Source organism: Notothenia coriiceps, unplaced genomic scaffold (genome assembly GCF_000735185.1).
Source record: "Notothenia coriiceps isolate Sejong01 unplaced genomic scaffold, NC01 NC01_scaffold00037335, whole genome shotgun sequence".
Taxonomy (NCBI): Eukaryota; Metazoa; Chordata; class Actinopteri; order Perciformes; family Nototheniidae; genus Notothenia; species Notothenia coriiceps.
Window position 1 is genome coordinate 1 of NW_011370036.1, and position 25,612 is coordinate 25,612.

Below are 25,612 nucleotides of genomic sequence, written 5' to 3' on the forward strand. Positions count from 1 at the left end.
TGTGTCTTTACATATGTATTAGAGACATCCATTGTGTGTGTGTGTGTGTGTGTGTGTGTGTGTGTGTGTGTGTGTGTGTGTGTGTGTGTGTGTGTGTGTGTGTGTGTGTGTGTGTGTGTGTGTGTGTGTGTGTCAGACATGCACAGTCTGGAGAAGCTGCTCAGAGAGGCGGTTTGTTCGGGGCAGCCTCGGACGCACAGGCCCTGGAAAAAGATCCTCATCATGGTGGAGGGCATCTATAGGTCGGTCATCTAAACAACACACACATTAGTGTAATCGCTCTCTAACAGACGCATATCTTACATCAGTAGAACTGTTGTATCCATCTTCTTTAGTATGGATTTCCAGGTGGTCTTAAGCAGAGTTTTGCACAGGTAGAAATCTTAAGTTCTAATGAGAGCTTTCATCCTGTGTTTAGCAGTCCTTGTAATGTTCTCTTTTTCAAATTGCTTCCCTCTCTAACCTTGAATAATAGAGAGTGTGTTGGTGCATGTGTGTGTGTCTATGGTTGGTTACCGTTTCATTACTAGAGAGAAGAGAAAGGTATCGTGTGTCTCTCCCGGCAGTGAGCTACCCTGAGTCATGGTGACCCTCTCCATCTGCTCATTAGCTCACAATCAAGGCCAAATGGAGTCAGAGAGATTGACTTGGCTACACCCCCAGCTCCAACTGTTTATCACTGCCATTTTTATTTTCTTCTCCCCTCTTTTATCTCTGAATCAGGTTCCACATTTCAGCCCCATTACCTAAAGACACAACAAATTCTTTGTGCTTTTATCCTTGAACATAGCCACCAGTCTGCGTTAATTTAAATATTTTAGTTTCACAACACACCTGGTAATTTGAGAGACACTGAATAATGTAATCAGACCGGCTTTATCTGGCAATAATGTATTTTGTCGGGCTTAAAGAAATGGCGCCTGAAAGAACTAATGCTCCATCTATCGCCTCCCTTTAACATCAAAAGGCTCAGATAAAGAGTAAGCATGCTCAGCTATATCCTAGCCCTGCCTTTGATGTCCACATGGGCCCCGGTGAAACCCTGTCTTGTGTCATTTGGGCCGCAGACGTCCTGAGCCATGGCAAGGATAGCAGGTCTGGGATTGCTCTATTTTCTCCTGCCGTACACTCGCTCATGCTGTCTGTTTGTAGCCTTAAACGGATTGCATCAGAGGGGAGGAAAAGAGGTGGGAGTAAAGTGAAAGAGGCCAGCCGGAAGATTCTTAAAAGATTGGAGCATGTCAAGTTATGTAACATGCCTTTACAGATGCACAGATGCTCTGCAGCGGATAAAAAGGGGTCGGGCTCAGATCCTCATCCCTTTCAAATCCAATCACTTTAAGAGTGATGTTTATAATTGATGAAATGTGTGTGTTAGTGTGTTCCTTGTTTGATTCTCGTGTTATCAGCATGGAGGGCTCATTGGTGCGACTTCCTGAGATCATCGCTCTGAAGAAGAAGTATAAAGCGTATCTGTTCGTGGACGAGGCCCACAGTATCGGGGCGGTGGGGCCAACAGGGAGGGGCGTGACCGAGCTGTTCAATGTGAACCCAGCCGATGTGGACGTGATGATGGGCACCTTCACCAAGAGCTTCGGGGCGGCTGGAGGCTACATCGCAGGGAAGAAGGTTGCTATGGATTTTTATCTTATCTTTTTTATTTGAATAATTTTATACCTGAGATTTTTTTTGTTCCCCAATTTTTCTTCTATACTTTATTTTCCTTGTATTGCTGAATTTCCCAACTGCGATGAAAAGTGTTATCTTATCTTATTATAAAGGTACATTTGTCACCAAATGTTCTTTTTAGTTTTCCCACAGAATGCTGGCTGAATCAAAACATGAGGAGAGAGAAGGAAGGGAAAGGCATTGTTGTGCTTTACATAAAACAAGATAAAAACAGAAACACAAGGCAACATTTCAAAAGACTCATTTAGATTTAGATACATAAAATAAATATTCATCATCACAGTTTTCAGTGACATCCATATTCATGCACCTGTTGGTTCGCCACTCAGGCAGAAAAGAGCCTGGTCGCTTTGCAAAAAGATTCCTCCTGGGTAAGATACATTAAAAAAAATACAGTGTGTAGGTGGGATTAATCACACTGAAATGATTCAACGGCTTTTAATAAAATGCTTATCTTAGAAAGTTCAATAATTGTTCTGATAGGTTCCTTACATTGTTTCAACCTCTGTCTGTGTAAATGAACAACATTTGGTTCGGAATCAGTTTCAAACACATCATTTATTGCTATGTGTTGTGAAATATTATTTCACACAGGTCTGATTTTAAGGATGTGTGGGACTCCATCACACCCCACCTCTCTCGTAGCTCTCATGTGTCCAACAAATGTTCCCCAGGCTGTGACTCCAGGCCTTTTTAATTCCTTTTGACTCCATTAAAAACTACACTTTAGTACATAACCGCACTGGTTTTGTGGCAGTTGATTAGAAAGCAACAGAGGAAACGGCCATGTTGCTTGAATTAGGTATTCAGAGAGGGACCCTTCCTGCCTTATGTTGGCTCAGCCCTGCTCTGCCATAATAAGAAGGTAAAGCTGGCAGAGGGCCAGCCCCTTCTTGTGGCAAGCGTCGGAACTGCGCTCCAGATTTAACAGGATGACTTTTAACAAGCATGATAATGTTTGAAGTAAGAACACTCTGCCTGGTTTGACAGCTGGCTGTAGTAAACCCCTGAAAGAGGCAGGCAGGAAAAGAGAGCCTTTAGATTTGACGTATTTGTTGTTGCGGTGAAATAACCCGAATCCTACATTAAGTGAATTCGGGTTGACCGACAAAAGACTCTGCAGATGTTTTCTGGAAAACAGTCATGTTAGAGCTATTTTATGAGAGAACCAAAAATAAATACACTTTAAGCTCCTTCTAATTCACTTCAACCTTGCGTGAAGGAGTATATTCATTAACCCTTTACTCAAAACCTGGATGGCATTATTGAGTTATATGAGTCATTAGTAGTGATGTGTCGGCCGCGAACGACCCTTAATTTCCCTGATATTACATGTCACTGCATGAATGCAGTGACATGTAATATCAAAGGATTAGAGACTGTTGGATGCTGTCGTTTGAGCATTGCAATATATTTATTTCCACTATGTTATTTATTTATGATTATCTTTAGGCTTAGCAAAGATTTGATGTCAGCTGTTGCTGTCTTGTTTTCTTTAGTCAATACTGAAATAGAGCCCTGCTGTTTTGTTAGGGCTTTTTCTTTAAATACAATTTTAAAATGTCAATACAGTAGCTGTCCCTTTTTTTTTTTAAATGTCTATGCTTAAGTTTTTATAGGTGTTGCTATCTGCTTTGTGTAGCGTGGTTCTACAAGCAAGTCAGTGCATTCATTGGGTGGTATCAGAGAGTTACAAGGGTCTGTAAATGCAATGAAAACATTTGGCCACAGCAAATCATTTATATTAAACATGTAATTTTTACTTTTGAATACTTCAGTACAAAGGATGTATTGATTAATTTAAGTGATATATATGTACACATAGGCCTATACACATCAAAACAGGGCTACATTTGATTTAATTATAAAAGGTATAATGTGGTAAACTGAAGAGCCGTTTGGGAGCCGAAAGAGCCGGCTCTTCTTGGTGAGCCGAGCCAAATGATCCGGCTCACCAAGAAGAGCCGGAGTTCCCATCACACACAGACTCCAAAAAAAACCACAACCCCTTGCGGCTGCTGTGAGAGGCCAAGCCTGTAACACTACCCCCACTGCACTACATCTGTATTAATAAACGCTTGTCAAACAGAGGTTATTACACGCACTCAAGCACGCGCAAACACACATCTTTTTAATGTATGCATTTAAAAACTTTTAATTGCTCCTTCCCTCCCTCTCTAACACACACAGCAGTCCTGCTCTCTCATATTAGCTTAGAAGGACACACATAGCTAACAGGCAGTTCAGTTAGTTAGTACCAGAGAGAGAAGATGTTTATTTCACTCACCTCTTGTGTAGAGGAAGGCCATTTTCCTTTCTTTCATGGTGGCGAAGTAGTCAATAACCATGCGGTAAAGTTTTCCAAAAGCCTATGGGTCCTCCACAACATTTGAGTCAATGGATATTTTTGGCTAGAAACATTTGAGCTACCAGCTAGCCACTGCGCAGACATCTTTTTCGAAAGTCGGAATATGTCCTTTATTTCCACTCTGTAGAAGCTCTGGTAGTCTGTGAGTTGGCCTCTCATCTGATTTAAATGAGTGTTGAAGTGGGAATTTCAGAAATGAAAAAAAAAAACTTAAAATCTGTACCCTCACTAACTGTTCCTGCTAGTGTTGTTCCTTGCTAACTGCGTCACTACGGGCATTTATGCGATTTGATTGGTGGAAAGTAAAAGGCCAGGTGGGTCACCTTGGCAGTCTAATTACAGAAAGGCATGACGTCTCATCTGATAGGTCAACCCCTTAATTTGTATTTCACCCGATTGGATTTCACCTGGGCATGCCAATTACGCATGGCTTCCTTGCGTCCGTCTACAGTGAATGCAATACTGCGATTCACCACACATTCACCGACACAGAGAACAGAAAAATAACCTACATTTAGTTTTTTGGGGTTAAAATTATAATTAAGCTCTGAAAAAACAGGGCTTCTCTTGGCCTCAAGGAGAAAAAGCCAGTGCTTGATCATGTTTTATGTGGCACACGCATAGACTTAATCAGTCATTAAAATGTAGGAATGAACTCAATTACACTCGATATCGTGAATGTGCTACTGTCCTACAGTATTGCATATAAATGTTTTGACCCTTTTATTACACTGATATTTAATGCACTGTTGAAAAGGTTTTGTCGAATTGGGGAAAATGCTGGGTTTCAAAGGGAATTGAGATGGAAAGTCATGATAATTTTAGGAGGCTTGTAATAGAACAGAAAATCATTTAACATCTATTTTTACATTTGAGTGTATAGTTTAAATGTGTTCTCCTTACAGAAGCACGTTTCTGGGCACATTACAGTGTTACATGCTGCCACCATGTGGAAGGAAAATATTTCAGTGGAAAAACACACCTCAACATGAAACCAACAACACATCACCATACAAACGACACTTGAACCCAACTACAGTTTTCATGCACTTCTTTAATATATCAGTTTTTCATATTCACAACAAATACATTAAGCTCTTTCTTCTTATGATACAGCCTTAAATATTTTTACACTCATCCGTTTTTTTCTCAGAAGTCTGCCTATCAAAATGTCTCTTTCCGTGTCTTTATTTTGAACATTTTATAATTTGTTACATTGGTAGTCTCCATGCCTCCTAGCAAACTGACAGTATTTCCTTTGTACAACTATTTACAGGTGAAAAAAAACATTAAGCTTTTCATGATAGTTCTCAATTGAAAGGAATCAATGGGTTTAAGGTGCAGGCAAGGAGAAGAGGGAGGGAATGTTCAAGAAGTAAGACGAAATTCAAGAACGGGAAGTCTTGGATGAGGAGGCGGAGCATTATGTGGAGAGCCTTAGTGATGGAGCTCAGTGTGTACACTTATTGATTCTATAAAGGTTCAGCAGACACATCTGTGGTGATATTATCATAGAAAGTAATGATCTCTACAGAAAATAAATACAGCACACTTCCTGTTGAAGAGGACAAAAGCGTGTGTGAGGCCGACAGTTCATTTTTGACCTAACGGTAATTGCCAAGATCAAACGCTCTAGAACAAGCAAGTAAAGTTGAGCCTGTATTGTCAACATCTATTTCTGAGGTTAGGAATGAACTGTATGACTATATGGACATTGACAGGAAGTCCTAGAAATGCTTGCTCGAAACAAAACTAAAAGAAGAAATCTGGTATATTCCTAGCCTTGAGTCTTCAATGATCTCCTTCGCCACACAACTTCCTCCTTTTCTGTGTGTACCAGTCAAATGTATTAATCATATCTACTCAAATTCTCCCTCACAACCCAAACAAGCTCAAATCTTCCGTAACATTTCAACTCATGTTTCTACATTGTTTCAGAGGTGTTACATGACCGGGTGATATGTAATACTTAATAAACTGCCTTCATAGTTTCTATATGTCAGTCAAACCCCAACGCAGGAGTCAAGTATAGGTCAACCAGATCTCAGCAATAAACTTGACCACAATTATGACCAAAACTATAAACAAGAGTGGTGCAGGAATGAGTCTTAAAATCTGGAAATTAGTTAACATTTAAATACTTCCGCTTCCTCTCGTCTCGAAGTCAATATTTTTTTTTAATGAGTTTTTGGTTTGATGCCTGAAATATGGTCTACGGTTAATACATTTTGTTCTGGGACATAAAATACATCAATAAACCCCAATGGTGAATGTCCAAAGCTTATTTGTGTCATAAAACAGCAGTTGCTAAAAGGTGACTTAAAGAGGCTAATAAACATCCTCATGACAAACGAGCAGTTTCCCTTTAGCTTAGCAGTGTTGACCATGAGTCATATGACCATCATGTAGTCCCTTTATAGCCTGACATTGGTTATTTTTACTTCTGCCTGTTGTAACTTAACGCTTTAAAAAAAAATTAAAAGTATTGATAGAATGTGGAGGTCCCCCAAAATGTTCCGCAATCGAATGGAAAAATCCCATTGATTATAGTCAAGGGATCCTTTTAGTCGGCCTGCAAAATGTGGCCACTGCACCACTCTGATAAGACTAAAGTCGAATAAACCTAGGACATTACTTTCAAGCCTTTGACCAACCCTTAATGCTCTGCAACCACCAGTATCTTCATAGTGACATCATGTCGGACCAAAGACCATCCAATAGCCATTTGAAATTAACTAACTTCCTTTCACCAGTAGGCATCATCAGGCTTAACGCAGATTTGTGTTTGGCTATTCATGCTTTGTCTCCCGTCTTAACCCGGGTCGTATCCAGTCCAGAGATACTTGTTTGAGAACACTGAGCTGCTCATCAAATTATTAATTTGCGGAATGTTAAAAATACAAACTGACTGGATGGTAGCTAATTTTCTTAATCATTTTTGAAGTGTGGAACAAAAACAGGTGGCTGACATTTTGTTAATCACTACCTGGCCTAGTTTAAAATGCCATAAAACATGTCTTAGTGGTTTGTATTTTCAACATGCTTCTAAATTATTTAATGAGCTACACAGTAAAAATCATTGGAGGGAATAATATTGTTCTGGGTCAAGGCTAGCACTTTCCTACTGCTTCCAGTCTTTGTGCTAGGTTAGGTTAAATCTCTGCAGTTCTTTTTCTTTCCTGAACGCACAGAGAAGGGACAATAAATGTAAATAAATGTAATAAATGTCCATAAAAGGGAGGCAACAAAACCGTTAATAACATGGCTGTGGGCAGGTAAAGGACGGCATGAAAAATATCCTCGATGAATGAGAAGTCCCCCAGTGCTTGGATAGATGCTCTAGCTGTGTGCTCTACCTCCACAATTTATCAGAGCAGCAGTCTCCTTGTAGCTATGGCGACATACTCGGCTGCCGGAGGCTTTTTCTTTTAATATAAAGTCATAGATGACAACTGAGCCTTTTCAAGCAAAATAATTCACAGGTCAGCCCCTGCAGATGGCTCATGCATTGGACGTTTCGTTTTGGGTCATCAGCTCTGTATGTCACAATTTTTTCTTCGATAAAAACAAAATCAAAACGAAAAAAGGCAAGTCGCTCATTTGCTTCAATCCATCTCTACAAAGTGCAAGTACACGAGTCACAAAGACTAAAACAAGCGTCGAAAAGAAAGACTAATAGCTTCAAATAAAGCGAAAATAAATCAATAAAACATAAATAAGTAAATATCTGCAGGCCTGCCTGTACAGAAAAAGGCAAACATTGACGATAACAAAATCAAAATAACCTGTAACAACACCTACAACCCTTAACACACGCTGGAATGAAAGAGTACAGGTGCACGTGTGTAGAGAAAGTAAAACGGTGTGATTAAAATCAGATTTTTCTTCATGACTCTCCAGAGGATCACCAGTCCTTTCAGCAGGTTAGTCAGCAGCGGAAAGCAAGTAAGGTCCACATTTGAGTGCAATATTAAAGCCACATGAAAAAGAAACAATGACACTACATGCACTTGGGTTTTACAAAAAAAAAAAGTTGTGGAAAAAAACATGATAAGCCAAAAGGGAAAAGCGTAGCTGTAAAGATGCTGTGTAACAACTTACTGTACACACAGTGTAAACGCTGGGCACTAGCTCAGCTCAGACTTGTCCAACCTAATATAAACCCCTCTTGTATAGCTTTCACCAAACACATCTGTATTTTTTTCCTCCCTGTGTACAGCTCCTTTGCTTTCTCTTGGAAATCTGCGGGTCGAACCACTTCTGTTGCTTTCACGTGAAAACCTTTGAAAAGGAGGAGTGGCTCAATCTCACCTAAAAAGGCCAATTAACGTTACAATGCTGTAGCTTTCAGAACAAACAAACGAGCATTTTCCCTCCTGAAGAACGACTTCCGTCTACCAGAAATCTACACATTTGAAATCTTTGAAGGAAAATGAACTGGTGTTGAATTTGTTCAAATGTGTATTTTGCAGAATTTGGTCTGCCCACAAATATAAAGGAAAAGCCTGTGCTGCGTGACAGGAGGGATTTCTAAAATAGCTACCATTCCTTCAAAAAAAACAAAAAAAAGCTCAGCATTTCTGCTAGCTAAAAATGTGAAAGAATTAAAAGATAAATCCATATTTCAAGTCAGATTCCTTCGCCTGCTGAGATTCAGCTCGTCTCGGCATGTTTTAACACCTGGCCTCATCACATCTCCACCGACGGACGGGAAGCCTCTTCTTCCGCCGGCGCTCAAAGAGCAGTCCAGGAAATGATTGGACGAGGGGCGCCCTAAGCCTCGACTTCTCCTACCGCCGTCCCCACTTCCTGTTCCCTTCATCTTTGCCCCTCCAGCAGGCATCTGTGGAGTCTGCCGTCTTCTCCTCAGAACCGCACATCTTTGTGTTTTTCCTTTCTTTTCATGTGATTTTTGTTTTTTTCCCTAATTCAGTTTTGTCTGTCGCTGTGGCCGTTTGCCTGCTGGACAGCTTTTTTGTTTTAAAAAAAAAAAAAAAAAAAGGACTCCAGTGAGGCTTGCCTTCTCCAGGTTGACAGAGGAAGAAAAAAGCACATTCATTGAGACACATTTTTTCCGTTTTTTTTCAGTAATGAATGATTCCACCGCATGGACACGAGACTTTTTGAGAAGTGACGAGGGATGGACTGATGGGATCTGCAGCAATTACTTAAATGCCGAGAACTCCCCTGAAAAGTAACAAAGAGAAGAGAAGATTAGTGAAACATTACAAAAGCAGCAGAACAACCCTATTAAGCTCATTTTCAGGTTCATATTCGTTTTTTGTTCCTCTACCGTGACATATTCACATACTTTCATTTTTAATAGGCCTTTATTTTTCTCATACTGCCTGTGCTGAGGCACCTCTTTTCAAATTGATTCTGGTTTCAAGGGCCTAAGAGAAGCTGTGCTCAAAGCATAAATAAGTGTCAAGAAGTTAATCTACAGTTTTATCTCCTCTGTTTCTGTTATTGCCAAGAGGTTAAAGCCAAAAAATAAGCATTTGGACCACAATCACTTCAACTCTTTACTTTATATTTAGAAGCTTCTTGTTTTACATTTAAAGCCTTACAGCAGCTTAAAGGACATAACCCTGAGGTTTATGATGTACTTTGAATCTGAGATATAAGCAGGAAGGGTTGAGTTTCTCTTCCTGTAGCTCAAAAAATAGTTAAATAAATGGCAAAGCAGAAGCAAGTGCTATTCATTTATTAGATACAAATTACTAGGAGAAAAAGAAAACCAACATTGACATTGATGGGAAAGGAAAACATGAGGAAAAACGTTTTAACTATAAAAAATATGCAAATATTTACACCACAAAAATATCTGCTTCACAAAGCTAGGAGCGAGTCTTTTCTTTAAATAAGAGTCAAATCTGATAACATTTACAATTGATTCAGAAAAGTCTTCCTACATTTAAGTAGTTTAGTTCTAAATCAACTCAACGATAAGTAATCAATTTACCCATACATCAAGTGAATGCACTGAATCACTGAAGCTGGTGTGTGTGTGTGTGTGTGTGTGTGTGTGTGTGTGTGTGTGTGTGTGTGTGTGTGTGTTTATCTTATGTACCACAGTTAATTTGATAATTAATCTTGAATTACCAATAACTCTAAAGAAGGCAACAATTTACAATGCGGATAACCCATCCAAAGTGTGTGTGGGGTGTGTGTGTGTGTGTGTGTGTGTGTGTGTGTGTGTGTGTGTGTGTGTGTGTGTGTGTGTGTGTGTGTGTGCTCACCATAGCCGACGGCCTGGATGGGGGTTTTGGGGGAGGCGCAGGCGTACAAGCTGAAGTCCTCCGTCTGGAAGCCGGCCCGGTTTAGCGAAGGCTCTGAGGCGCTGCGGTGGATTTTGGGTAATGAACGTGCGAGCAGCTCGATGGACGCCAAGGTCTAAAAGAACACACATTAAAGAGACCGTCAGTACTACTGAACCACTAACGTTTAAGAGTGATGTGTTCGGAGCACACTGCTCTTATCCTCTTGTAGACCTCTGGGGCCATCTGCTGGTAAAGACTATAATGCAAATCAAAATCAGTTTTAAACTTTTTTCTTTTTTTTTTTTAAATCCTGTTTTGGTTGCAATTGAGGTAAAAAAAAAAAAGAAACCTGACATTTGTTCAGCACAAAATGACCTTAATCTAGTAAATGATATGTATAGATTGACTCCTAATGAAACAGAAGTAGTTATTCGTGTCCCACCTGAGGGAAGAGAGGTCGCTCCTCTCTCTTCTTCTTCAGGCAGTCAGCCATCAGTCTCTTCATGGCTTTTGGACAGTTGCTGCGCACCTTGCTGAGGTCAGGGGACAGGTAACCTCGACCCACCATAAATATGATCTACGGGAAGAGAATATATCACTCATTATAATATTTTATTTGAATTGTAAACTGGGGTGTTGGTACTAATGTAAGCAGGGAGCTACTAAGCTGCATTCTGACTCAAACATATAAACTGTACAAATGTGATAGAGTTAGTGTCTGTGTGAAATGTCCTCGGACCTGGTCTCTGTTGTTGATGTTGGAATAGGGCAGCGCTCCGGACATGAGCTCGTACAGCACAACGCCGAAAGCGTAAACGTCTGACTGGAAGCTGTAGGGATTCTTGTCCTGCAGCCGGATCACCTCTGGAGCCTGAGAGAGAGCACAGGTTGGTTTTATAACAAAAGATCCAACAGTTAAAACTTAGTCAAGGGTCGATGGTAGAGTTCGGACACTGACCATCCACAGAATGGAGCCGGACAGCTGTTCAAACTGGTGGGAGCCACTCCAACGGGACTTGACTGTAGCCAGACCAAAGTCCCCAATCTTCACCGTCAGATCCTCGTGGAGGAAAATATCTGGGAGGAGAGGAGGTTAAGGACACACACCCTTCTTCTACTTTAAGCTCTTGAAAGTGTAAGACTTCCTCGAAATGCCAAAGTCCTTAAAAATTCAATGTGGTGATTAGCACAAGTTGTTCGGCAGCAGAGTGCAGAGAGACTATATGAGAAATATACCGTTACACTCCCTTGTTTTTAGGTCTTTTATTCTACAAACATTTGCTCTCATATGCAATCCAGAACCCAAACCAGATGTCCAAAACCTTACAGTGGAATGCTATAATGCTATTTCTATGAACTGTTCCCATACGGTGTGCATCTCCTGGTCTTATCGCTCGATACGATTGGCCACGGCTAAGCTGCGTTTCTCGACAAGTTAGACTTTTAGATTTTGTCTGGAAGCCCCAATGCTCTTCCCCGACTGAAATTCTTGGGATGACTGGAATATTAGATCACCTGGCGTAAAATGTTTGTATCACTCCTTGTCCAAAACCCAACTTATAACCTCCATTTTTATTTTTTTATTTGGACAGACAGACCTCTGCCTGATGACAAATGAGGGAAAGGATACTGTTGCTCTTCAGATCTCTGTGGATGATTGATTTGGCGTGCAGGTAACTGAGGAGGAAAAGGGTTATTAGAGCGACTACACACATGGTTCAATCTGAATGCTTTGGTATTTTCTTCAAGGGGAACTCACTCCATGCCCTGAGCGGTCTGCCGGGCGATGTCGATCAGCTTGATCATCTCGAATTTGGTCTCGATGATGTGCAGGTGGTGGTACAGACTGGAGCCTTCGCACCACTGGGCCACGATGGCCAGCTGAGGCTTGGTGGTGTAGCCCATGAACAGCAGGATGTTCACATGACGCGTTTTCCTAGAGCAAACACACGAAGTGGGTGAAAATACAGAACCGCTGCACTTTCTAATATCTTTGTCCTTTAGGGTGATAAAATCCGTAATGTAATATTAAATTAAAGAGCAGTATAAGGGGCTGCACATATGGCGCGATTCAAGCACACTCTAAAGTAGTTTCACTTTTGGGGTCCCCATGTGATGAGGAACAACCAATCAAAGCCGACAAATATCATAACTACCGTAAAGATCAGTCCTCTGCAAATATGGAGAAGTTGATTTATTTTTTGTGCGGGTGTATTGTTAGCCAGATATTTTCATCATCTGTATTCATTTTATAAGCACCTCTGCTGTTATCCTTAAAGGTAGGGTAGGTAAGAATGGAGAAACCAGCTCGAGTGCGCTAGAATTTGAAAGTACACAACCGAAAAAGAAATCTGCCCCTTCCTTCAGACTTCCTTACAGAGCCCCTCCTCCAACACACAGGAACATGACCAATGAGGGCACTAGATAAGTTTGTGCACAGGTGGCAGATAGGCCATCCAATTATTTGCCGCGGGCCGAGGCAGATAATAGGACTTGCTTTTTACAGCGCCACGGCTTCCACAGATGAAATATTTGTATATATTTATTGTCAAAGCATTTAATTTATTCATTGCTATTGGGATGTTAAGAGCATTCCATGGAATATAACAAAAAGTGTTTCTGAAGTGAATTACCTACCCCACCTTTAATGTCCTGTGATCTCATGTCAACCACACAGAGCAGAACAAAGCAGAGCCACAAACACTGCTGTCAACATTTTAATACAACTTTTTTTTTAAATACGCCTGACTTTAAGGGTCGCTTAGCAATGTTTGGCGCAACCTGCCTCTGACCATGTTCCTCTTGTCTTTGAAAAGGTAAAATAAACTGTATGTGTCCCCTAAAGGAGCAAAGTAAACAGATATAGGGTCGGGGGCAGAAGTTACCTGAGGACTCCCACTTCATTCTTGAAGGCCTGAAGCTGTTGTGGTGTGGGTGCGGTGACGTTCAACATCTTCACTGCCACGTCACCTGAGAGGAGACAGGGAAAACGTCAGTCTAAACAATAAGTTGTTTAAAAAGATGTTTAACAAACACTACAATGTTAGAAGTTGTTACCGACTGCTTGGACCTACTAAAAATGTAAAACCACCTTAAAATGTATTTTTACAGATATTTAAACCTCTAATTAATAAAAAAAACCTAGTCACGTTTTAAAAGGCTTCATGGGAATCATCATTTTTTTTTTTTACACACATTTCATACTGGTACAGTTGTGGAAAAAAATAAACGTTGGTCTTATATTCAGACCAATAAAAGGTAGTGACAAAGTGTTGCATTAAACATGCTATTTTTATCAATTCTAAAGGATTTAAATCAACATTTGTCAACCAAAATCCATTTAGACTCAAACCAAACATTTATTTCTCATTATTTTCTAACCCTGAAGACATAACTCACATATAGTATATATTTTCCAAAGCTCAGTTAGTATGTTTTCTGCGAACGTAAATAATAATAATAATAAAAGGAAGAAACAACAGATAACTTCTAGTGAGTACTTGACGGTGTATTTTTGATTGACTAATAATAAACTACATTTGTTTTTAATGGCAATGCAGATTTTTTTTTTTATTATTACAACAGAGTGATTAGATGACTAGAAGACTTGTGTGATTCAATGCTCCTGATTTAAGAGAGTATAGCTTTGGTCTTACCATGCCACTTTCCCTTGTAGACGGTTCCAAAGGAGCCGGAGCCTATCCTCTGCCCCAGAGTGATCTGACCCTCGGGGATCTCCCAGTCGTCGCTGGAGTCCCTCCTCCCCAGAGTTTTCTGTTCCACAGGGCACTCAGTCAGCACAAGCACACACACAACCAACTGTATTAAACCCTCACTATCCTCCACAGCTCCTCACCATTTTATTGCGGTCCTCGGACGACGACGACGACTTGCGCTCCCTCTGTTGGCACGGCGACTTCTGTGCAATCTTGACATTGGTCAGAGAGCCGGGTAAAGAGGCGGGGGGCGTGGCCGACAGCCCTGCGGTGGAGCCTGGAGTGGGATCGGGGAGGAGAAGAAGAAGGGAAAAATAAAAGAACAGAGGTAAGGTGGGTCGGTCAAAAGGGAGGATAAAGGAACAGAGAGGAGATTTGGGCAAGTGGGGATTGAGGCTTCTCTCTGTGTGTGTGTGTGTGTGTGTGTGTGTGTGTGTGTGTGTGTGTGTGTGTGTGTGTGTGTGTGTGTGTGTGTGTGTGTGTGTGTGTGTACACATGCAGAGGAGACGTTGGGGGGTGCTTGGTTGAATGGCAGTTAATGGTTTTGCAAAGCACAGGATTTTATGATTTTAATTAAAGAGGAGCACGATTTTAAACTGTATTTTACATTAAATGTTCTAACACAAATGATAAACTATTTACAATAAGATCAAAAGGCCTCAGTTAGCATAGAACACAAACAAATGATTATCATTTATTTCAAATGATATGCTCAGTTCTAATGTCAGTATTAATGCAACATTTAATCATTTAGAGAAAGGACATTTTTACCTCTATTCATCAATTTAGCAGGCTACTTTACGTCAATCGTTGGATGAAAATGTACTAAGCTATAGTTGACCGACACTGATTTGTTGAGTTTGAGAACAACCAAAAAGGAGAATTCATTTAACCATTTAACTTGATCCCAACTTGATTTTAGTATCTACTAAAAACAATAGTAAGTTCATTCAAGTACAACCTACATAGAAAATGTACAGCTGTCAAATAAATGATAGGTACATGCACGTAATGTATTGTAAAGTAATAAGAATGATATGATAGCTAGTCAAGAGTTACTTAAAGCTTGTTGCCTTAAATAATGTTTAAGCAATTTAAATTATTTTGTGCAATATGAAATTGTTTCAAGAATTCACGCCCATGAAAGTTAGACACCATCTGAAGTTTGTGACTTGTCTGCAGTCTCCAGCTACTTTAACAACAAAAGAACGATGTAAGAAATAGAGCCCTATTTTGGGATGACACAATTATTTAGTCAAATGGACACTGTCAGGAGTTTTCATTAAAACTATGTCTTCAGCAGAATGTAGATTCACTTGAGATAAGCATAGGAATATTATTTGTTTTTACCCTTTAAATAACTGAAGTCACGATGAACATGATCTTTTTTAAATAAAGCAGCCAGCCAAACAAATGCAGTCATATGTGTGTGTCATTATTAAAACTATTTTGATGCATTTTGAATGAAGCATGAATTTGTACTAGTGTGCTGTCATGAAACAGAGCTAAATAATTAGTGATTGGTTATTCGATTAACATGACTTGATCAAGGGAGCATTTCCCCAGTGAAGCCACCATCCACAGGGGTTTCCAAACTTTTCAGCCCGCAACCCCCAAAATAACAGTGCCAGAGACTGGCGACCCCCTGTCGACGGGGGGGGGTTGTGCTCGTGAATTAATTTGTTTGTAAAGTTTGAGAAACAGAGCCTCGTTGCGGGGAAATTATACAGATGGCTAGTCCGCCCCTGAAAATGTCTATGCAAACGTTATTAGTAATAATAATTTAAAAAAAAAATTATAATTCTTTTTTCCATTTTTATTTTGTAATCATTTCGCGACCCCCACTTTGGGAACCCCTGCACTAAAGAGTGTGTGATCAGAGTGGCTGTAAGATATCTGTGTAACCTGTCAGGTATGTAGAGAGAGGACATAAAGGGGAAAAGAGAGATAGAGGCGGGGCACAAACAGTGGATGGGGTTGGTGTGTAGGGAGTTGGAAGGTAGTGGTATGGGGGGCGGAGGAGGGTGGAGGACACAGTAACACACAGAGGCCTAACTACCTCGGAAAACAGGCTCGGGCTCAAAATCAAACACTATGTCATTGGGGTAGGAGTATAGGAGGGGGCTTGAGGTCCGTGTTCGGTGCTTCCTCAAGCAGCGGGCGGGGTAGGTCGGGGGGGCTGCAGGGCAAAGAGAAACAGACAGACCATCACTGCTACTCACCCTGCCCCTCTCACCTCTCACTAACAACTAACCATGGTTACATCTAAGGCACATGGGTCAAACTCAAGGCACGGGGGCCAAATCAGGCCCTTGGTGGATTTAATTTCGGCCCGCAGGATAATTTCTAATTACTATTAGATCTGGCCCGCCAGTATATTGCACGCACACCTTCCTCAGCTCAGAGCCTGACCCCAAACATTGATGAGCTTGCACCCAAGATGAGATGCCAAGTATCTGGCTTGAACTAGCATCACAGAGCAGCAAACTGAGTTTACATGGATGTTTCCTTCTGTACTTTGTTTCTTGCAACAACAGGGCCTGTTTGCCTTTTTCTTTGAAGCTGTTGTTGGCCTGTGGAAAAATGTAATCATAAGAAATGACTTTGCAGATAGAGCCATAAGAAATTAATGCAACTGATTATTTAATGTTTAATGTTGTTTTTATAGGCAATAATTTAAGCTTTGTTAGTTCCAGGTTTAATATGTGCAATAAGTTAATTTCAATAAGTTTTGCAATAAACATTGAACCAGTCCGACCCTCGACTAGTACCCATTTTTAAATGTTGGCCCACTGTGTATTTGAGTTTGACACCCCTGATCTAAGGGATGGAACGTCCTCACACCACACTATACTTTTACTTAAAGTATATATCTTTTACTACATTTTACTTAAATATATATGTAAAACACTTAATTGTCAACATTTTGGAAACAGGAAATAGTCCTTTTTGTTTTCTTTCCTGAAGTGAGATGAGAAGGATCTTATTTGCGTTGTTGTTGTTGTTGAGAACATGTGGTTAGCCTAGCTTAGCATAAAGACTGGAGGCAGGGGAAACAGTTAGCCTGGCTCTGTCTAAATTCAGGAAACAGACTTCTAAGATCACTCAATTCGACCTTTTATCTTTTTGGTTTAATCCATACACAAACTGAAAATTCAAAACTCATTTGTAGCTTCACCCACCAACTAACATGTTTAAAATGGTTGTTAGATGTAGTATATTTCAGATGCTGATTGATCTAGCAGACAACTAATGCCTTGGCTGGTGATGTCAAATGTTGCTTGTCTAATCATTGTTTACACAATCAGTAACGTGCATTAATTAAAAAATTGCAAGTTATCTGTTAGAAGGATATCTTCAAATAGTGACTTCTGCTACTAAGTGACGATATGTATAATAACCTTAGTTAGTACCCTAGATAGTTGGACTACTGCATTTACTTAAACAAATTGTTAAATGAAATCTGTGTGCCACAGTTGTATGCCATTATAGATATTTCAATGTGGATTCATATTGGGATTGAAACATTTCTAGGATCTTTTGTATTATTGAATACCACATTTTGGGGATTATACAACCTAGGCAGAGACTATTTTCAAGGACTTTTAAGTACCGTTTCTGAACGACAAATATCAATAATTTTTACATCCCAAAGAATACAACCTGCTATTGATTTCTAGATAAACAATTTATTTCCCTGAACCTTTCATTTAGTTTAACAATTGATCAGCTATGTAAATTCCTCCCTTGTATCAGGAGCTCAAAGTAAGACTAAAAAAATAATAAGGAGGTCTGCTGAAACCCTGACCCACAGATCTGAGTAAACATGTGTGCCCTCCAGCTACCGCTCTCACTGGCCGATAACTAAAACAGAACAGACACAAATTATTGGGTCTGAACTTCACACACGCGCAAACACACACACACACACAAAAGAACAAGAGCACGCAGACGCGGGATGGTGGGAAAAAATGCACAGAAGTCTCCTACTGTGATCCTTACCTCCATCCGACCTTGGCAAGCACTGATCTCGAATCAGGTCCTGAAAAAAAGAAGGGAAATTAATAACAACATGTATTGTACTGCATTGTTGTCCCTTGAACTATTATCACAGGAAATGTAGCAGCTTGAGGTGTTTTTTCAGAATAAATGCAAGTACTAGAGATGTGTGTTTAAACTGAATGTGAATTGACCTAAAACCGACTTCACATGGACATTCCCAATTTGAATGGGCCAAAATGTATTACGCAAGTTTTTTTTATTCTTCTACTTTAAGAACTTCCATCAAGCTCGTGTTAAAACGAGTGTGACACAACACAAAGTAGGGCTATCAACTTCTAAAAGCTACATTTCCCATTTTGCACAATAAACCAAATTTTTATTTATTGACTGCTTTTGGAAAGAAAATATTCAGTTTTCACTGGCATCACCTTTAAAGAACCGGTGACACAAGTCAAAGGGATTTTTTGAGGATGATCTGGTTGTTGTTGTTGTTGTTGTTGTTGTGATGAATATGTGCGAACCCAGTCACTTGCCAAAAGTATCAGAAATAACAGCTGCTAAAATATAATGCAGCTTTGAGTTGGCTAGCTCAATTCATAGTAAATGGTTGAGAAGAGTTGAATTGGGAGCAGACTCACGTCGATGTTGACAGGCTCGATGGTGTTGATATGGACGTTGGGGGCTGAGGACGAGCGGTCCCGCTGGCCAAACTGGTTGCGGTGGTCCTCCTCGCTGGGCCGGAAACTGGGAGGGATGGGTATGGACTTGGACGGGGAGTGGCATATCGACCTGGAAAAAACCAATGTTGTTGAAATGCTGCAGTAGCACATGTGAAGGAGAATGACTGATGTGGAGGTGGAGGACTCACCCGGTGGAGTCAGATGGGGGAAGTGACGGACAGGCCTCAGACACGGGGGTGGTGCCCTCGGAGCAGACGTCCTCCTGGGTGAACGGGTGATGCTCGAAGAACTTGGACACTAGCAACAAGCTGCGGAACACACATCAGGGGAGAGTCCTTTATTTTGTACGTTTTTGGATAAACACCCATCACAAGCCAGCGTCTTTACATGCAGTGAAGATATTTTTAGGAAGTGTCGTTGTGTCCCTGGGCAAGACACTTCACCCCAAATTGCTCCTGTGGGGATTGTCCACAGTACTGAATGTATGTAAGTTGCTTTGGATAAAAGCATCTAACAAATGACATGTAATTTAATGTAATGAAGTGAAAAAACGTGGTATTTTTAACAATTCCTTAATACTGACTACCTGTCACTTAATAACAAGATCATAGTATGGTTTGGCGACGCTGAATAAATACGAAATGTTGTGCCATTTTTGCGGTTTATTTTGAAAATTCAATGGTCTGCCTTGTTGAGAGTATCATTTAGTTAAAAAATGAGTTAGTTTCATTGAGCGTGTGGCATCATGTATGGCAGCCCCTGTCTCTGTATGAATGCTGAGTTGTATATGTAAAGCGCTTTGAAGGATCGCAATGCTGGAAAACCACATTATAAATGCTGTCCTTTTCCTGTTTAACCTGAGCTAATATATAGACAATCAAAATGTTTGGGCCGACAGTGGCCTGAAGCACTACATAGTACATCAAGTTTGCTCTCAATCTGGTTGCTGCCTCATGCCCCCCCCCGTGTGTGGGACTTACTCTAGTTGGTCGTAGTTGACACACATGAGGGGGACCTCAGTGCTGCACCGCTGGTGGAACTTATAGCCACAGGTCTGACAGCGGAAACCCTGGAACAGCAGCTTTCTACAGAAGTCACAGAAGGCCAGCGTGAAGAAGGTCTTCCTGACCTGTCAATCAAACACAGAATCAGAATCAGCACAGTAATACGGATTAGATTATTCAGTAGATAATATTGGAGTAATGATCTGACATTTACAACCAACAGTACTTACAAAGTTATGTGTGGTGAGCGGCACATTCTCCAACACTTCTACATGTAACTCCTCTCCTGTCAGCCAGGAGATGTCTGTGTCCCAGCCAATGGGCTTGTTCTCTCTGAAACAGGAAGTGGAGATATGAGGGTGAAGGTCTGTACCTCACACTGCAGCGTATTGAAATGTACGCAAATATAACCATGACGGTTTCTAGCAGAAAACCGGTTGACCTCAGCAGCTCTGGTGTCTTTGTAGTTATAACACAAGACACATTTCCTTTAAATCCATTGATATCAGAGTCTAAATATAATAATTGCTGGGGAAATATGTTTGTCTGCAAGTTAAGGTATGGTACATGTTTGCTTTTTTGTCAATCAATCTCCAAAAAAAGCCTTTTGAAGCATGCTGCTGCTGTGTCTATATTTCTGACACTGGCCAAAAAAAAAGGAAGTATAACGGACATGATCCAAATCCAATCAAGAATGTGTATATAGTAGTAAATTATGTTGTATTTAGAAAGACCAATTTATAGAGTAGTCATCGAAAACGGCAACCATTCCAGGGTGACAGTTTTAAATAGATTATGAGTTAGCTGCACACTTACCCGTCCTGCACCCTGTAGACCGCACAGCACTCTGGGATGAGGCCTCGCATCATCAGAGCTTTCTTCAGCGAGTCTCTCACAGTCATCCCACAGCGGGCCGGCACCTGAACACAACACAACAGAACTCACCGAATTGACATGGTAGAGCAAAGGAGGAGCCAAACACACCAAGTCTAAAACTTTGACTGCAAAGGTGGCGTGGAAATGTTTCTTCTTCCATTTATACTGGTAGCAGCCTGCCAAACTCACTTATTTAGCCTTAATCACAAACCTGCAAAGAGACAAAAAGCTTAGACAATAAAACTAATGTTGGAACATGCAGGGCTACTCAGCTCCAAAACTCCAGCATATATACTCCTTGACCCAGTGAACCTATACTTTACAGATGTTAACTTTGATTTCTCTAGCCTGAACAACATCAATAATAAAATGATTCCCCCAAAAACACCTGGGCTGTGCTCAGTACAAAATGACTTTCTTATTCATGTGTGTGTATTAAACACAACAGGACATCAGTGTAGGAGGCTTTTGACACAGATAGACACACACGGCCAAAGCTAGCCATGAATTTCTTTAAAAATGGTTGGAGAGGAATACATTTGGTAAACGGGGATTAGCATCTATTTGTGTCTTTACATCACCAAAAAGAAAATAAATAATATAAAAAAGAACAAAAGGGTCAGCTATATCATTTTCTGTTTTCAGAGGTCTTTGTTTAAGATAGATTAAGACCATTTAAACCAACACTAACTTATATTCAAATAAAAAATAAATGTTGTTTTGGCTTCAAATAATCTTGCACAAAACTAATTTTTCAAATCCACATACGAAATCCGACGTACCACTGTTCTCTGTTTGTTTGGCAGGAAGACCCTGACGATGGGCTTCTGGGGGGAGCGGGGGTTTGCTCTGCTGGGGTCGAAGGGCGTCTGCAGGACAGCCAAGGTGTTGGGGGCCGAGGGATAGGCCTGAGCCCCCCCTGTGACCCCACAACCTCCCATGGTGACCTCCAGAAGGGATGGCATGGGTTCAGGAGAGCAGGATAAGTCTGTCCCGTTGCCCATGGCCTCCAGCAGCTGCTGCTCCCTCTGCTGTAGGGCGTCCAGTTTACTGGTGTACTCCTCATAGGCCTGACAGAGACCACACACCACAGATTGAACAACCTCCATACCTGAAGTGACACTTACAAGATGTACTGCATTCATTAACTCGTCTTACCTCGAGATATATGGAAGGAGGATTGTGTTCACCCCCAAACTTGTCCAGAAGGGCCTCTAAGTGTTCTTGTGTCAACTTTATCATCTGTTTGATATTCCAGATCTGTGAGGAAAGAGACCAAACAATGTTTAGATTCATATCCTTCAGTAACTGTTCAAATTATGTGTGACCTTATGCCAAAGCAGACACTTCTGTACATCATTTGAAATGGTCACTGTGTCACATTGGACGGTAGTCAATTATTGCAATGACGTGGTCGAAATCAATGGCAAACTAGACGTTGTACCTGGACCAATAAGAGCTTTCACAACTTGAGTCCAACAGGTAAACAGGAAGTAGACGTTGATGATTTGGTGAGATCCTTTATGGACCGATCCATCTACCCAATGTATTGTTTTTTTTATTTAGCACACAGAACATATCTCTTGACACATTTTACATAAAGCAGGTCCAGAGCATACTCTATAATATGACCCATAATAGGACCTGATAAATGAAACAAGAGAGGAAGCTGAGGTAGCTCCGCAGCTAGCTGTTAGCTGTTAGCCGTTAGCATGACAGTTTTGTCTCATACATGACACTGTTTGTTTGTTTGATTTGATGGAAAAACAGATTGACTAACTAGACTTTACTAAGTATGGAAATCAAAAGCCAGAGGCATGCAATTCAAACTAATCAGAGAACTATGAACTGGTTTTTGTTTTTGATGCTTTCCATATGAGCAAGAACAACGACGTAAAGCCATATATTAAAGTAAATATAAGACCATATTCTTTTGGATTTTCTGACACTTCAGAGTCATCATGAAAGCAGTAGCTTTTGGCGAGAAACTTGAATAATTGCTGTTGTTTGAAAGTATATGTTTTACTGTAACTAAATAGATAAAAGAGGGAATCTGATTAGTAAATTGGTCAAATTTTTGTAAAAAATTGTCATCTTTTCTGATCTGCTCCTGCCCTGTTAAATAATTGTTGTTATTAATTAAGAAAATATAGATATTGTTAATTTCATATTTTTCTAGAGTTTAGTTCCTAGGACTAAAGGAAAATGGCTTTCAATATTCAGTGTAATAGAAGTTTTGGCAGTTTTGGTTATGTCAAAGAGCCATGCAATGTGTATGTCAACACAACTGTGGCTCAGTAAGGGTTTTGTTAATTAAGTCAGAGAAAGAAAAAAACCTGATGATGACATAATGATGTAATCAGAGTTACCTCAGGTTAGATCACACAAGTTTGAGAAACTGGGGGTGCTAAAGAAAATGTAGCTATTTACCAGGCAGGAAAAATTGGGTTATTTGTTGCGTTTTGTGCAGCGTGTTTGCATGTGCTTGCTTGGGGAGTATCACTTGAGTTCCATTTAAATGTGTATGTGCAGCATTTGTATTCAATGTTTTAGACTATGCCACAGTCAGACATATTTAAAAGAATTACAGCTGATGTGATTTTTAGGACCGTTAAAAGGGGGCCACATAAGTAAGCTCACAGATTCAAATTGACTGTTTCGATACTGCATTTCCTTCTGTTTTTATTTATTTTAGGACATCTGACATTACGTTATTTAAGATATCATTATATACAAACTTTTGCAAATGATGCTAAATTATCATTATATACAAACTTTTGCAAATGATGCTAAATGTGACTGTTAGTATTCTGCTAATGTGATGTCGGTCATGGTCCATCAGTGAGGCCTCTGACCTGCTGACTGGAACAAGATATCAGGCTAGGCTACATGGTCACTGTGTATCAAATGATGAGGTCACAGCTTGACTGGTGGTTCCGCCTGTGCGTGTGCGTGTGCGTGTGCGCGCGTGTGTGTGTGTGTATACCTGGGGGCGGTGATTGTAAAGCCTGTAATATAAATAAAAGTAGCATGTGTAGCTAAATTACACCTAGAAAAAAAAAAACACAAGCACGACTTGAGGTAGCCTCCTCCTCCACCACCACCTCCTCCTCCTCCTCCTCCCCCTCCATCATCATCATCATCCTCATCATTATCACCATCATCACCACCACCACATTGAGGTAAAGGACCTCAGAGGATTTGTGATGCAAACTTTGGCCGCATTAGAATCCAATAAAAAGGCATTAGTAGCAGTGTAATTGCGTATCTTTATTGCGTCAATAGCGGTGTGTGTGTGCTGTGTTGGCGCACCAGGCTACAGCTGCAGTGAGCCTGGAAGACGGAGCCAGGAGCGAGTGGAATAAAGCAGGCCCGAAATAAACACAGGCTCCGCCGAATGAAACCTCCTGCTCACATTAATATGTCGCATTTTCTCGGAAGCTGTGAAAGCATAGTGCTCAAATTAGTGGTTCATATATCGCACATCGTTTTCCCCCCTGCACTGCATCCCCCACGAGCCATGTTACAGCCGGTGTTTCCTGAAGATTTACATCCAATTACCTCCGCTCCGAGCCCGTGCCCCATTCCCCAGCTCAGAGCCGCTACCCCGCCGCTGGAGCGCTTACCTCCTCATCCTGCGGACCTCCGGGGATCCCCTCCGTACAGGAGGAGGCCAGACCGGCACCCAGCTCCTCCAGGCCCGGCTCCCTGCCCGGCTCCGCAGAGTCTCCGTTAAAGACGGGCGGTGGGGACTCGGCGCTGCTCAACGCCGCCATTTTAAACTGCGAGGAACTGAGTGGAAAATAATAGAGGGAAACGCAGGCTGGTGCTGAGGACAGGAGGGGGAGACAGAGAGACAGGAGGGGGAGACAGAGCACAGGACGGGGCTTCGAGCCTCTGGACTGCATGGGTAGCCCAACACTACTACAGTTGACTTGGCAAACAAATATTTTATAATTTCTTACCAATGGTCAGAGGTGGGAAGTAACAATTCTGAGATATTTGTACTTCCATTTGATGCTTCTCACTTACTCCACTATATTTATTTTGTACCTTTAGTTACTTTACATATTTGGATTAATATATTGTGAAATATAATCAACATTTAACATTTACATTTAAATAACACTTATATACCTGGATATACCTGGAGTAAATTCACAAGCTACCCTGCAGTATACAAAGTCATTAAAACTAGCTTCACCTTTACCAGCTTTACTAGCATTTACAACACTTTAATGCATCACTAATTATAATCAAAACATATCAACATGATTCTGAAATTGACTAATTTGCATAATAAGTGCTTTTACTTTTGGTACTTTAAGTATATTTTGATGATAATACTTTTGTGCTTTCACTTGAGTAACATTTTGACTTATACTTGTAACAAAGTATTCCTACACACTATTCATTACCAGTGGTGGAAGAAGTACTCATATTTTTAAATAATGATATCACTGGATAGTGAGGCATTAATTTCTGTCTAATTTTAATTTTGCAGCTAGCTGTTAAAGGATATCATTTAATGACTTTCATACTGCAAGATATATCCATCCTACATCATAATGTACAACAAGCTAATTTAACTTCTGTATTAATAATATAAACCAGAAAAGGTAACTAGTATCTTTCCAAATAAATGTAGTGAGTAAAAAGTACAATATTTTGCTGCCAAAATGTAATGGATACATGTAACTCGAAATGTACTTGAGTACATTTACCGTTACTAGTTTCCACCACTGTTTATTACCATGCCCTAGATAATTTTAGGTCACTGATACATAGGCTATTAATTAAGGTTTCAACAAACACTTTCAAAATGGCCACAATGCAATACAAGAGAAGGAAAATGTTTTTTTAGAGATTTCAAGAAGCATATAAACAAACAATGGATGTTTTTTATACATGAACCTCCATCCATGATGGAAGTAGATTAAAGCAAATAAGGAGTTAGATAAAGATTAGAGATCAAATTATGCATCCCGTATACTATAGCGTTGAATCGATTTAG

The 25,612-nt window shown here is 40.5% G+C and overlaps 2 protein-coding genes across 3 annotated transcripts; one reads left to right on the forward strand and one right to left on the reverse strand.

Moving 5' to 3' along the window:
• The first annotated feature begins 6 nt into the window (after positions 1-6).
• LOC104967465 (serine palmitoyltransferase 2-like) lies at positions 7-1,665 on the forward strand. The gene is made up of 2 exons (XM_010796928.1): positions 7-242; positions 1,410-1,665. The coding sequence occupies exons 1-2, from the start codon at positions 139-141 to the stop codon at positions 1,663-1,665; spliced, it is 360 nt and encodes a 119-aa protein (XP_010795230.1). The 5' UTR covers positions 7-138.
• Positions 1,666-5,091: 3,426 nt separating this feature from the next.
• braf (B-Raf proto-oncogene, serine/threonine kinase) lies at positions 5,092-24,505 on the reverse strand. Of its 2 annotated transcripts, XM_010796923.1 has the most exons (20): positions 24,225-24,505; positions 21,757-21,858; positions 21,381-21,668; positions 20,539-20,642; positions 19,953-20,055; positions 19,699-19,847; positions 18,907-19,026; positions 18,677-18,827; positions 18,039-18,078; positions 16,096-16,215; positions 14,177-14,313; positions 13,977-14,094; positions 13,206-13,290; positions 12,080-12,256; positions 11,951-11,997; positions 11,279-11,397; positions 11,060-11,191; positions 10,763-10,897; positions 10,300-10,453; positions 5,092-9,244 (listed from the first exon to the last, which is right to left on the reverse strand). In XM_010796923.1, exons 1-20 carry the CDS (start codon positions 24,372-24,374, stop codon positions 9,222-9,224), a joined length of 2,454 nt encoding a protein of 817 aa, XP_010795225.1. In that variant the 5' UTR covers positions 24,375-24,505; the 3' UTR covers positions 5,092-9,221. The 2 variants fall into 2 exon arrangements, with proteins under 2 accessions (XP_010795225.1, XP_010795226.1); XM_010796924.1 differs by lacking the exon at positions 16,096-16,215.
• Positions 24,506-25,612: the final 1,107 nt, after the last annotated feature.